General features: G+C 38.2%; 1 protein-coding gene across 6 annotated transcripts in view; it reads left to right on the plus strand.

Moving 5' to 3' along the window:
* The window catches only part of MEF2A (myocyte enhancer factor 2A), an 81,179-nt gene that overhangs the window by 38,692 nt on the left and 29,053 nt on the right, over positions 1–13,434 (plus strand). For all 6 annotated transcript variants that reach the window (XM_053987899.1, XM_053987895.1, XM_053987898.1 and 3 more), the window contains exon 3: positions 85–288. In XM_053987899.1, coding sequence (XP_053843874.1) covers positions 85–288 — 204 coding nt within the window. The remainder of the gene's footprint in view (positions 1–84; positions 289–13,434) is intronic.

The following is a 13,434-nucleotide window of genomic DNA, read 5'->3' on the forward strand; positions in this document are numbered from 1 at the left end:
TAGGCTCAATCAGTGTATACCTTCATTATTTTCCTTCTCATGTGTTTTAAAAAAATAAATCAATCATTATTCTTTCTTCTCTAGGTCACCTTTACAAAGAGGAAGTTTGGATTAATGAAGAAGGCCTATGAGTTGAGTGTGCTCTGTGACTGTGAAATAGCACTCATCATTTTTAACAGCTCTAACAAACTCTTTCAGTATGCCAGCACTGACATGGACAAAGTTCTACTAAAATACACAGAATACAACGAGCCCCACGAAAGCAGAACCAACTCAGATATCGTTGAGGTAACAATTTGAGAAGACACATCAGTCTTCTTATCTCCTTAATAATTAAAACATAGAGCAACCTAGAGCATTTTAAGATATTTTAATCAAATGCTTTAAAGTTATTTAATACCGTGTTATAAAATGTAAACTACTGCTTTTAGTCGGGTTTCTCTAAGGCAATAACTTGTCTTTACAGCCATGTTGTTTTCCCATCTGCCCTCCACCCCCTGCCAGTTTCTGGGAAGCATGTTTGATTTCAATCACATTTGGCAATGGAAATAGAGGTGTGAAAAATGGTTGTTTTTCTGGGGAAGGAGGGGGAGAAATGTTCAAGGTTTTAATGGGGAGAAAAAATCGACTGAGTGGGAGAGAAAGGTCAGAAGAGTGCCCTCAGCCTAACAGACAATTATAGTTGGCCCTTTTTCTCCTCTGAGGTAGTAGCCACTTTACCAGTCATATCTTGAACATGGATCATATCAGCCACCACCTCTGCTGCCCCTTGTTCAGCCAAAAAAAAAAAAAACAACAAAAAAACCCCAATCTCTTGAATAAACAAACTTAATTAAATTTGTTGTCCAGTGACTGTCAATTAAAATAGCAGCAGAACGACTGCCGTTTCTACACTAATAGAATAACATGAATATATTTACTCCAAGGTATTGGTTTCATCTACTTTTATAATGCTTGAGCTTTAAATAGAAACTCTTTTCAGTACATAATTTCTAAATTAGGTGCAGTAGAATTCAAGGATTTTCTTGGCAATTGGAGCCTTGATGTACTGTAACTGCATTTCAGAGCATGTCTCCAGTAGTCCTGTAAATAGACCAAAACAGGTGGCTGACTTAAGGGTTTAATTTAAATTCTGAAGTTGTCTTCTGAACAAATGCCTTGCTTTTTAGGAATGATTTCAGAATAATGATTAGTCTTGAATAGCTGAAGAGCCTATTGCCAAGGGGATCAGAGTACAGGGATGGTACTAGCTGATCTTGTACATGAGTGTGCAAGCAAAAAATGAGATTGACAAAACTGAGATACAGACAAATGCTTTATATTTCTTTCTGAGAAGATTCTCTGCTAATTTGTCAACTGTCTTTTATGATCAGAAAAAAACCCTCCCCAACTTCTGTCTTCAGCATTGAGTTCTAAAGAGAGGGATAACACAAGCCATGAAGAGTTGAAGGCTTAGTCAGTGGATTAGCATAAATAAGGGATAGCCACTGGAGAGGAAGGGAAAACCTAATTCCTGCAGAATGAGCTTTTGATGGTGACAGACATGAGTTTGAGACAGGAATGCAAGTTCAGCTGGGTTTTGTTCTGCATGCAGGGCCTCTCTTTGTTGCGACTCATGGTAATGGTGCTTCTTCACATCACAAGGACTAGGGACCTCTTCCAGAATAATTCTCTGCAAGGCTGCTTTTCTGGGTTCTTCTTGTTGGTGGGGTTTTTTACCAGGGTCAAGTGTTTGATCCCTGACAAGTACATTAAAAGTGCACTTAGCACCCAAGGGCAGATGTGCTCTGGGGGAACATGCAAGGACTCATCTGCAGATTCTTCCTAATTTTTCTTCTCTGGGTTTAATGTTTTATGCTAGTGTGGAATTTGGGACTTTATTCCCATTTTTCAAATACAGTGTAATTTAGGAATGCAGCTTTCTATCTCTTCAGATTAGCCCTGTGTGCTCTTTAGCCTGGTTGTGAAATATTTTTGGGTTTTTTCTTTCTGGATTGATAGGTGCTTGGAGTGTGATAGATGTTTAGTGACATCACCAGCATTTTGGAAACATGCTGAAAGAACAATGTAAAATGGCTTCTCTTTTTTGTAATGACATTGAAATTCTATTTTAACAAATGAAAATTACTGTAGCAAAGCACCTAAAATCTGTCAAATTCATACTAAACTGAATTATAAAAAGTAATTCAATTTTATGGAGTTATAGCTAATGTATAGATCTTAGTTTAGTAATTCACTTACCTCCTTGAATGTGACAAATGGCATTTATTGGGACATAATATCACTGTGGAGCTATTCTGGAGCCACTGTGGTCCTGATGTGCATGACAGGAGGGTGGATTTTTCTGGGCTAGAAGGAAAGGTAATTCCATACAGCTCAGAAGCTGGGTAAGGGAGGAAACAAATCGGCTGCTACTTATTTCCAGTACTGGGTAGATAGAAATGTTGTACATGATTAAGTGAAATCGATGAGACATCTTCCCCTTGTAGTTGTCTCCTGCTCAGTTTTGGCATAGGAATTGCTTTCATATGCCCAGAGCTTGGTGTCTTCTGTTGCTGCTGGAATGTTTGTGAAAACATAGTGGGAGGGAGAGCACTGGCATCTTAAATGAATATTAGAATTTTTTTTGATGCATGCAGTTATGTCTTTGCTGAACATGTTATTGCAGATGGGAGTGATCTGTTGCTGTCCTATACCTGTTCTTTTATGAGGTTACTGGAATGTAAGGTAATGCTCTTGCACAGCACAGATGTACCGTATAGAGGTATTGAAAAGAGTGAAATTTTTATTCAGTGTGTGCTTTGAATTCTTGAAATACTGCGATCGTGTATTTGGTTTTACAAACCCATAATGGCACAGTTGAAGATTGTTACGCTGAAGTGCTGTCTGTGATTTGAAGGACTTGCTGTAGGTGTTAAAGCATTTGATGCTTTAATGTTCATGGACTTTTTTTCTGTAACAGATTATTCTTGACAAGTAATTATTTTTCCTGAAGAAAGAAGTATTTCTGCAGAGTAAAATGGGAAGAATTTCAGGTTTTATCAGGATTCTGTATCCATATGGTCAACAAAATGTTTTAATGTACAAAAGACAATTTGAGACCTTGAGCATTCATTGTTTTTAAATCCAAAGGAAAAGAGGGAGATGAACAGGCACTGTATATTTTCTTTAGTGCAGGATGTTAAGATTATTGCAGGTTATTTACAATAAGATATCACTTCCATTTTGGGTGCTTCTGCCCCTCAATAAGGCCTCAGAAAGCAGCAGTTGCACAATTGTTCCCTCTCTCCCAGCCTCACTTCTGGGAGTCAAGAGCTGGAGATGGCTCTTCCTGCCTGTTTAGCTCAGCTTTTTATCTTTTTTCCATATTTTAATTTTCCTTGACTGATACAGTAAACCAGGGTTTATTTCACCTACACTTGGCCATGGTGAGTTTTGCTTGTTCCTCATCTCACCTCATCAGACTGAGGTGATTTGATTTTTAGGAGCCTGTGTAAAATGTGACCTACTTTCCCAGTTGGCATCTGTGCCCAGGAGAATTCCGGGTGGGTGTCAGTTAATGAGCCTCTCCTGTGCTCTGTAGTTTAATGCTGTTTTCAGTGTAGTGTAATGTGCTGAATAAGGCTTAGGTTATACCCCAGATATTGACAGCTGTCCTTGAAATAGGTAATGATCTGTAATAAAAATTATAACTAGAAAGTACAAAAAAAATCTCTCTTAAACTATGGCACATAATTATGGCAGTCATACTCATTCTTGTGGAAGGACTGCTCTGGTGTAAATTCCAGCAAATGATTTGGATGTTTGTATTAAATACTTTTCCATGGGAGTAGGTGACTGTAATGGGGAGTAACATTTGTGATGGCTTGGTGTGAGAGTGGTTTTGTCACAGTTCAAAGCAGGTAAATGACCCTGCTGCTGCTTTCAGCAGGGTCAACAAGGCAGTTTAATCTCCTGCTGTAATCAGCTGTTTTCTTGCATTAAAATACATTTCATCTCTGCCTTTGCACAAAATTTTAATGGAGCTGTTAGAGGAGCGGTGCACGTTCTGTAGTCAGGAACATCTCTGGGATCAGAGATGGGATTGTTGGCTCCTGGCTCCGAGTGAGCACGGAGAGCTCAGCTGCACGTGGAGAGCCTGCAGCAGGAAGAAGCAGATGCATCTCCCCAGCCAGATGGAGCATATGCCAAGAGACAAGTGTAACAGTGTGGGGAGCATAAACAGAAAAGTTGGTGTTGAAACACTGTGTTTATAAACCAAAAGCTCTCTGGTTTTGTTTTTCATCCAGCTTTCTCCACCTCCCAGCATTGCTTCTTTTCCAGGCTGGGAATAACCAATGTGTATTTTGAACTGTTGTTGGTGCGTAGTAGTTTGTTTTGGTAGCACTTGAATTGGTTCATTGCTTCCTTTTTTTTAAATTTGGGTTGACTTCATATGAAAATGAAGATCTGGGAATTGTATCTAAATATATACTTGGATGCACACATACAAAATTAGATGAGAATGACCTTCAGTTAATTGATCTTATTTCCTTCCTTGGTGGATACCTGGTGTATCCGATCTAGATAAGGATTTGCAAAGCAATTTGGGCTTCTCTATTTTGCTATTCAAAGCTGAAAAGTAAGATGGTGGAAACTGGGCCAAATTCTTAAAAAATAATTATTTCTTTGAAATGTTTTATAACACAGGCTACATCGTAAGTTTAAAAATTTATTTTTAAGAAGAAAATGCCCTGCAACCAAGACAAAGAAAACTGATGCTGAATGTATGTGACTAAAATCTCCAAATCTATGTGAAATATCAGCACAGCTTTACAGAGCTGTGAGGTGGCACGAGGAATGCTGATGGTTAAACACACACTGGAGATTGGAGGGAGGCTGACACTCTGATGTGTTAACATTGTTTTGCATTCCTGCATATTTGATAGATGGAGAACTGCCAGAAGTGAGCAAAACCTGGGGGGAATAAAGAAAGAAAAAAGCTTTGGGCTGACAGAAGAACATGTATTGGTGTAGTATTATGTATTTTTGTAGTTCAAACCACTTGATTTGGTCTCCAAACACTGTGGGAATAAGTGGTGCATGTTTAAAAGAAGGAAGAAGCTTAAAAATTATTTCAGCGAAGGAAGGAAAAGACTTGGTAATCTGCCCATGGTGCTGAGAAAATGTAGGCATTATTGGGCTTGATTTGCTAAATGATTATGTAAATGTAATTATACTGCATATAACATTTCAAATAATTTGAGATGGCACACAAATACCTTTGAGACATTTTAAGGAGGTGGTTAAGGAGGATTTATGTATGGTTAAGGACTAAAATTTTCTTTTAGCTTACCTTAGAAAGAGGGAAAGTGCTTGAAAACTGAAGTGGTCTGGAATGAGTCATCAAAAGCTTTTATATATATGTATGTATACATACATACATACATACATATATATATATATATTTATACACACATGTATTTTTATGTGTCTGTGTATAGGGGTTTGAATCTTTTTTTTTTTTAGAAGTGTTTGCTATCAGTCTCACTTATAAACAGGTTCTACCTAGAGATTTTAGTTCCCATTCATGGTTTAGGAAAAAACAACTATCTTGAAAAATTTAAAATGTGGTCAAGGTAGCAAATACTTATTTTCAGTACTGTGACAGAAGACAACTGTGCATTTTGTGCTGAACAGAACAATTGCCCCTCCTCATGGTGTCTTTGTCTCTCATTTCTCTCCCCATCTCTTTCGTTTTAGCTTGGGAGATTAAATTCAGTGCTTAATTCCCACAGCATTTTTGGACCTGTTTACTGTTATTGATTTTTCCGTATCTTGCATTTGGTAATACTGTTTTACTCAACAATATTTTAATTCTTTGGCTGTGCTGAAATTGCTTTGGATGTACAGATGATTAACGTACCTCTTTATTTATTTATTTCAAAATATCAGATTATTGGTGACTTTAAGCAAGCTGACAGTACTGGCAAAAAGATTTTGTTCTGAGTTAATGTTGTTTTTCATTCCTTCATTGCTGATATATAAAGAATTTTCAGAAGTAGGATAGGCTTAGATTTTTTTTTTTTTGAAGCAGCTTTGGTTCGCCTGCAAATAATCTAAAGCTGTACTTCCCTTGTATCTAAAGCAGTGAATAAATTTAGTGTTTAGGGTTAAGAATACATTATTTCTTCTACCTCTTTAAAACAGTGCCGGTGCTTTAAATTTACCATGCTCTGCTGGTATTCTGAATTTTGATGAATTCCAGATTTAGTTACTACTTAAAACATATAGATAACTGAAGTTTGTCTAGAATGCATCTTTTTTTAGAAATTTCTGAAGTCTTGCTAATAACGACTGTACTTGGCTGCTGTATTGCCAGCAGTGATTTTATGTAGCTGCAGCTCAGGGTGCTCTCTGTGCTACACCAGCCCTGTCACAGTTACACCAGTGACATGACTTGAAAGCTGTGAACTGAAATTTGCTGTGATGTTCTCATTTTTTAATAAACTACCAGAAAAAGCTGATCACTGAGTGCTGAGTGGCAGCTGACTTGGCTGTGCATCATTACAATCTCAGATTGGATCGGATGCTCCTCTGGAGGCTGTACTGCTGGGAGGGCCAGAATCCTAAATCCGTGTCAAATACTGGTACAGAGCTTTTGTGTGCTCTGTTTACCAAAAATCTCTGCAGAATCAGCCCTGCAATAGGCAGGGATTGGATTCTCCTCTGTCTGAAACTTGATTTTATTTCCCAGCTGTGTAAGCCATGTTTTTCCAACTGTTTCTGCTCTGTGTTAGGAGAATATTTTTATTTTTGAAATTTATAGGGCAGACACACAACGTCCAGTTCTCACACCCACTGCTCAGGAAACGCTTGTCAAGGATTGGGTTCTGGGTTTAGCTGTTCAGGAGACATTGTGTTAAGTAGGATTGAAAATTGACTCCAAGAAAATCCGCAACAGCTCATTGCTTGTTAGTGCTGGAGTTCATGCAGGCAGTCACACAAAGACATAATTATTGTATGAACAAGTTCTTCAAGCTGTGCTGGTCTCGTGTATTCTGCAGCCCTTGTGTTGCTGCAGAATTTGGTGCTTTTGAAATTCTGTAGTGACAGAAAAGTGTATTTTTACTTTGCAATTTCAAAGTGAGGACCATAGCATCTGTTGATCAAGAGAGTGACTTTACACAAGCTGTGCATGGAAAGAATAGACCCAGAACAAAGCATCTCCTGCAACTACAGCAAGATGAAGGGCTGTTCTTTATGTGGTAGGCTTGATTTCAGTGGAGACTTAATGTAATCCCATCTTTTGACTTCAAGCTCATGGGTTTGGTTGTGTCATCTGCCAGGGATTAACCACCTTGCAGGAGGGACAGCAGCAGTGCAGCTTCTTGATCATCTCTGTTCCTCAGCCACTGTTTTACATGAACTGCCCAAAGGGAGGGGAGGGTCATCTCCAGTGCTTCACTGTTCCCTGCCTTTTAGACTTCATCATGTCTGCAGTTTTTAATATGTTGCTTTTGAATAATCTTACTGCTTGGGCTATGAGCTGATGGTGCTTGTGCAGCAGAGGGCTCAGGGAGTCTGTAGCTTGTTCCCTGCCAGGGTTTTGCTGCAGGTGCTGTGGCCCACGGGGGCTCTAACGCTCAGCACTCACCTGAACAAAACACTTCCCTTGGTAATTGCTCCTGGAGTGCAGCTGCACCTAAAGAAAGAAAATATTGGTGATGGCAGTTCCTGTGGTACAGACCTCTGAATACCCTAACAGCCTGTGACATGTGACATATGACACACATGTGACACACCATTCTGCACCATACTTGCAGATGAGTACACATCCAGTTCATTTAGTGACTTACCCAGGTTTTTTTGGTACATCTTATGTCACATCAGTGATGTGATACTTCATATGGGAGCCCTGTAAGTCATGGTGTAGACTATGAAATGCTAGGCAAGTTAGTTAAATTGGCAGTAGGGTGAATTTTAACTTAAAATTTATGCTTTACTGGCAATACTAGGTAATTTCAACAGGAAGTGAATAATACATTTTTATTAAAAACTCCCAAATATTTTGGGAATGTTTTTAGATCAAAGCTGTTACACATTGTCCCACTGTAAACTCTTCTATAACTGTAACAAACTGGTACCATTTAAAGCCCTGCTCTTTCCTGCAAATAACTTAAAATTCGGTATTTGCTGATTACAATGATTTTTTAAAAAGAAAAAAAAAAAATCAAGCATTCCAGAGCTAGTCTTTATCTAATGTTGACATGAATTACATGGTAAAGCTTACTCAAATTTCTCTGTCTCTGATTCCTGTACAGCCTTTTCTCTCTACCTCTCAAGGTCCCACCTTTGATTTCCCACCCCTTTTCACATTAAGTCAGGACAGTCTTCAAGGAGGTGCTCTTGCTTTTGAATAATTTGCACTAAATGGAGGCTATGCAGGAAAAAGCATGTTAAATGTATTGTGTTGACACACAACTGAGAAGTTCTGTATTTGAAACATGAATTGTGACGTTATTAGAGCTATGTCTGGAAGTGCCACATTCTATTATTTTAGTTCAATAAAAACAGAGATGTAATAATTGCTTGTACCCTATTTCCTTATTTTTGGGGAGGCTCTCTGCTTCCTGTTGTACACACTGGTCTAGTGATAGCACTAAATTATCTTGAGTACCAAGACTCTGAAACAGTTCTGTTATCCTTTCCAATTTTAAAGCTGTAAGGAGCTATTCAGGACAAGGAGTATTTGTAATTGCAATACTACATGGGCAGGTAGACCTAAAGAACCTCATTCTTTTTATTAAATGAATTCTAATCAGAGTTAAGTCATTTTTTTTCTTGGCAAACTCTGAGTAGGAGATAATATTTTTCCTAAAGAACTTCTGAAAGATTATGAGGGATATTATGCAGATGGATTGCTGCACTTGGAAACTTTTCATGTTCCATATGGCTTATCTGCAGTGCACTGTTGCTGAAAGGAGGCCTTCAGTCAGCTACTGCTGCTCCTGATTTATAATTTAACCATTGCAAGTACGTGAAGATCTGCATTTGGGAGGCTGAGATTGTACATCTCTGTGTTGTTATTTGGGTAAGGACTGAAATAAAGCATTTATGTACCATGAGACATCTCTTTGAATGTTCTAACATAGAACTGTGTTTTGCTCCATTTTACCATTAATTTTGTTTGTTTGCAAATTTATAGTCCCTGAAAGGACTATAGAATGTATTTAATTTATATGCTAAGGAGTAATTTTTGTTTCTTGAAGACGAATATCAGTCTATTTTGTCTTTTTTAATAAAAAGATTGAAAAATATCAAGTTAAACTGGCACTTTAGTACTCTCTAATGGGAAAATCTAGTTTATGGTTCTTTCTATAACACAGGTAAATGCAAATCTGCTCAGTGATATAAAATTTAATGACCTTCTGAGTTGGATAGAAAGTGAAACAAAGACAAATGCATCAAAAATTGGACTTTGAGAGCTTGACTAAGCTGTCACTGTGGAAACAGCATTATCAGTGCTAATGGATTACTAATCATTTTAAGTCTCAAGGAGTTCATTTAGGACCAAGCAATCCAGCTTGTTTGTAGGTCAGCAACTGCTTTATAAAGTCCACAGTTCACAGATAGTGTTTCTCTAAAATCACAAATACAAGCAAGCAGCTGCCTTTCCCATACCTTCTAGTCCAGAGCTGGGTAATATTCTGAGGGTGAAGGGTGGATTGTATAGCCCATAAAGTTCTAATTCTTTAGTCATTGCTTGTGGTTATCTACTTAAAATAATGTTTCACAGCAAAGATGCTTCAGGCTAGAATTTAAACTTCATGCCATATCAAGTCTAAAAACCTTTTGTATGTGTTATTTTATATAAATGAGAGTTTGAATCCTGAGTGCCATCTTTATCATATCTGGGAGGAATTTGACAGCTAGCTTTCATGTTTGGCAAGCCAGGGATACATGTTAAAATTTGCCAGATACTGGAAGTGGTCCAACATTTGAAACAAGGCAGTGTCTTTTCTTAGAGTGGTTTATAGCAGGGACACTGATAAAATTTCAAATCATGAACATTTTTCATTTGTAAATGCTGAATACCTTTGCCTAAAACTGAACATAGAGCATTGCTAAAAGGGCTCTTCTTTTTCTTTGTATTTTATGGATAATGCCAGGCAGGCTTAGAAGTTTTTTATTTGTAAAACCCTGAAATAAGTAATTAATCTAAAACCACCTTTTTTTTTTTTTTTAATAGCAAACTATAATATTTAGCCAAGAAATACAAGCTGTAGCAAACTTTAAATACTACACTCAGAATTTTTCAAGTCCATGTATTTTTGCATAATGTCAATTATTTGCTTTTTAAATATCACTACTAATTGAGCACAAGTATGGAAAATATTATTTAAGTAAGCTGAAAGGAGAGTATGTCAATAGTTCAGATTTTCTTTAGCATGCAGTATTATGGTTGGGGAGCCTGCCAGAAAGATTGGGAAGGTCTTGTTCTTTAAGAAGTTAAGCTCTCCAAGTTGCTTAGCTCATGGAAATGTCTGTCATAATCTAATTTGGCCTCCTGTGCGTTTCAGGGAAGTTTTGAAAGCTGGGCACCACTCCTTCTCTGAGCTGGTTTGGGATGGATGTGTTTGTGGCTATAATTAGAACGTGAAATTTGAACTGATAGCGTGGCAAAATGTAATTGAAAATGTGTCAGGGATACTGAAAGGAACAGTATTAGGGCTAAATGTAAGTAGCCTCCTAACTCAAAGGACACGAAAACAGCTTCATAAGGAAATTTGCAGATGCTTCAGTGGTTGAAGTTGAGAATATTAATAGACCCTGAGGAAAATATATCAAGTTTGTAAACATCACATAAAACAATATACTACATCTATCTCTGGAAAAAGAAATTTCAGCCTACAGAAATAATGTTGATGAGTTTAAATAGACAAAACACCATTACTGAGTTGAATTATCTGGTTTTTCTCTGGCTGTTCTGGCTTGATGTCTGTGCTGCACTGGGGATTCACTCCTGCTTGGATTTTAGACAGTGGTAAATTCGTGTACCCGGCACTGTAGGGTCAAGGTCTGACTCTGCGGAGCTGTGTTGTTAATTTAGAGAAAAGAAACAGCAGTGATGATGCTTCTGTAGCCAAACTGACCCGCAGGAAGTTTAAAAACTAAAAATAGCTTTTGGTGACTAAGAATACTCCTCGGGTACTTGAATATATTTTATACATAATAGGGGAGACATAATGATATCTAAAGGACGAGACACCTTACTATTGTTCAGGCTGATGAAAGTGGAATATTTTGTGTTATAAAAGAAGAGAAAAACAGCCAGGTTTTAGGCTCAAGTTCTTGGCAATAATATGTATCAGGAAGCAAATAATGAAACAATTGTCTTGCTTTCAGCAGGACATTCTGCTGCATGCAAAGCCTGTAGTGATACATGTGGTCCTTGCCTGCTGTGGGAAGGGAGCTGAGCTGCAGTGAAGGAATATGCCCTGCATTGTCTCACTGACCTTTCATGTATTAAGAAAGAAAACTGGGTGGGAATCTGCTGCTGTGACTGCTTTATTTGTCCTTAGTTCTGTGGCTATCACAGAAAAAAAAAGGTGTGGCTTTTCATGTAGGATGTGACTGTCAGTGGTGTTGTGGTTTGCTGCTGCCAGCGAGGCTGGGCCAGTCCTTCTGCCTCCTCTGCCCACACGTTGGCCACCCACCTTTTCCTGCTGCAGCTGAGCATAAACCAGCAAAAAGAAGTTAATTAAAGAATGGACAAGGAAAATTTTTTTTTCATTTTAGTGAGACAAAAATATTCTCCACTATTGCATGGCATCTCCAGATGCATCAGGGAAGTTTAATTATACATCCTTTTGATATCCATGGTGGAGGTGCCTACCAGAGCAGCAATAATACTTAGCAGTACTAGTAGGGCTTTTCCATTACTTCAGGCCTAAGGAATAACTTTAAAAAGTTATGATTTTTAAAACATATTTACTCCAAATTTGTGCTGCTTTGCAGCTTTTCCATGCTCTGATTACAAGAGCAGAAGGAGAACTAGCCACAGGATTTAAGTGAAAGGTTTGCCTTTTCCAAGGGAAATCACTTTTCATTTCAGTCTTAGTCAAATTTTGGACATGGTTTTCTCAGTGATTTGGGATGAAATACCAACAAAAATCCTCTCTGGCCAGCTCCAATAGTAAGTGCAAAAATAGAGCTGTTAACATGATACATGGTAGCTTTGACAGCAACAACCATTTCCTTTTTGTGTAATATTACAAGAAACCAAACACTTGAGTGTTTTGAATGACCTGACACTTTTTTACACTTCATAAGCCTTTTTACACATGAGGTCATCCTACATTCTTGCTTTAAGGCAGAAAAATATCATTTCCTGACGTGACAATGAACATAATCAAGTTCTTTACAGTTCTGCCAGGGCTGGTAAGGAGCCCAGATCACAATATCAGAAGTCTTGGCTTTTTAACCAAACTCACTGATGGGAGCACAAAACCCACTGATTGTGCTCTTTAATCATCAGCAACATTTCCTTTTGGAGTGGGATGGAAAGCCCGGGGTCTGGATGGGAGGGGGCCAGCTGGGGGCTGTCACTTGGTCTCTGGAAGCAGTGACCCCTCCATGTTTATTGGTTCAGAGTTCCTGGTTCCCAGAGCAGAGTCTGGAGCCCCTGGGAGCTGGGCTGGAGCAAGCCTGGAGGAGGTGGTGGCTTCATCTCCTGCTCTGGGGGCTCAGCAGCCTTCAGGCTCCTGCCTTCCACGTGTCTCTGTTGGATTTTGTGGAAAGAAGCTTGTGCTAGGATAATTACACTGAGATTGTTGAATATCAGCTCTTCTTCCTCAAGGATCAAACAAAAAATTACTTTACTGTGCTTTTATACTCTTTGCTATTTGTATTATCAGTTTCAGTAAAATTTATATTGAATCGTAGAGAGAAGCCAGTTATTCCTTTCTGTTGTTGTTTTGCAAGAAGCCCTTCTTCTGTTCCTCAGATGCTTCTTGCCAAGGCATGATTCTTTTCTGAAATTAGCAAAATGCTAATTTTAATTGCAAAGTGCAATTAAAAACTACTTTGCATATGTGTGGGGAAGTTCAGGAAAATATTGGGGCTCTTGTACCATGTGCTTGACTGCAATATTTAAAGCCATCATAGCTGGTCCAGCCATTCTCATACAATGTTTTCTAAGCTTTGCCATTCAAATCAAAATAAATCAATACTAGACTAATAGTGGAAGAGCTCCTGGGTCATTCTGCAATATTAAGATGACCAGAGCTGTCTGGAACACTTGTGTAGTGACTTTGTGTGTCACAAAAATGTATTTTTGTGTTTCCTTCATTCTTTTAAAAAAAAGATTTTGCACCTGCATTGGTTCATTGTAAATACTTAGCATTATTTTCTGAATAAAACCAGTATTTTTCTCTCATCAGTTGGTGCAGT

This window comes from Vidua macroura, chromosome 12, assembly GCF_024509145.1.
Source record: "Vidua macroura isolate BioBank_ID:100142 chromosome 12, ASM2450914v1, whole genome shotgun sequence".
Taxonomy (NCBI): Eukaryota; Metazoa; Chordata; class Aves; order Passeriformes; family Viduidae; genus Vidua; species Vidua macroura.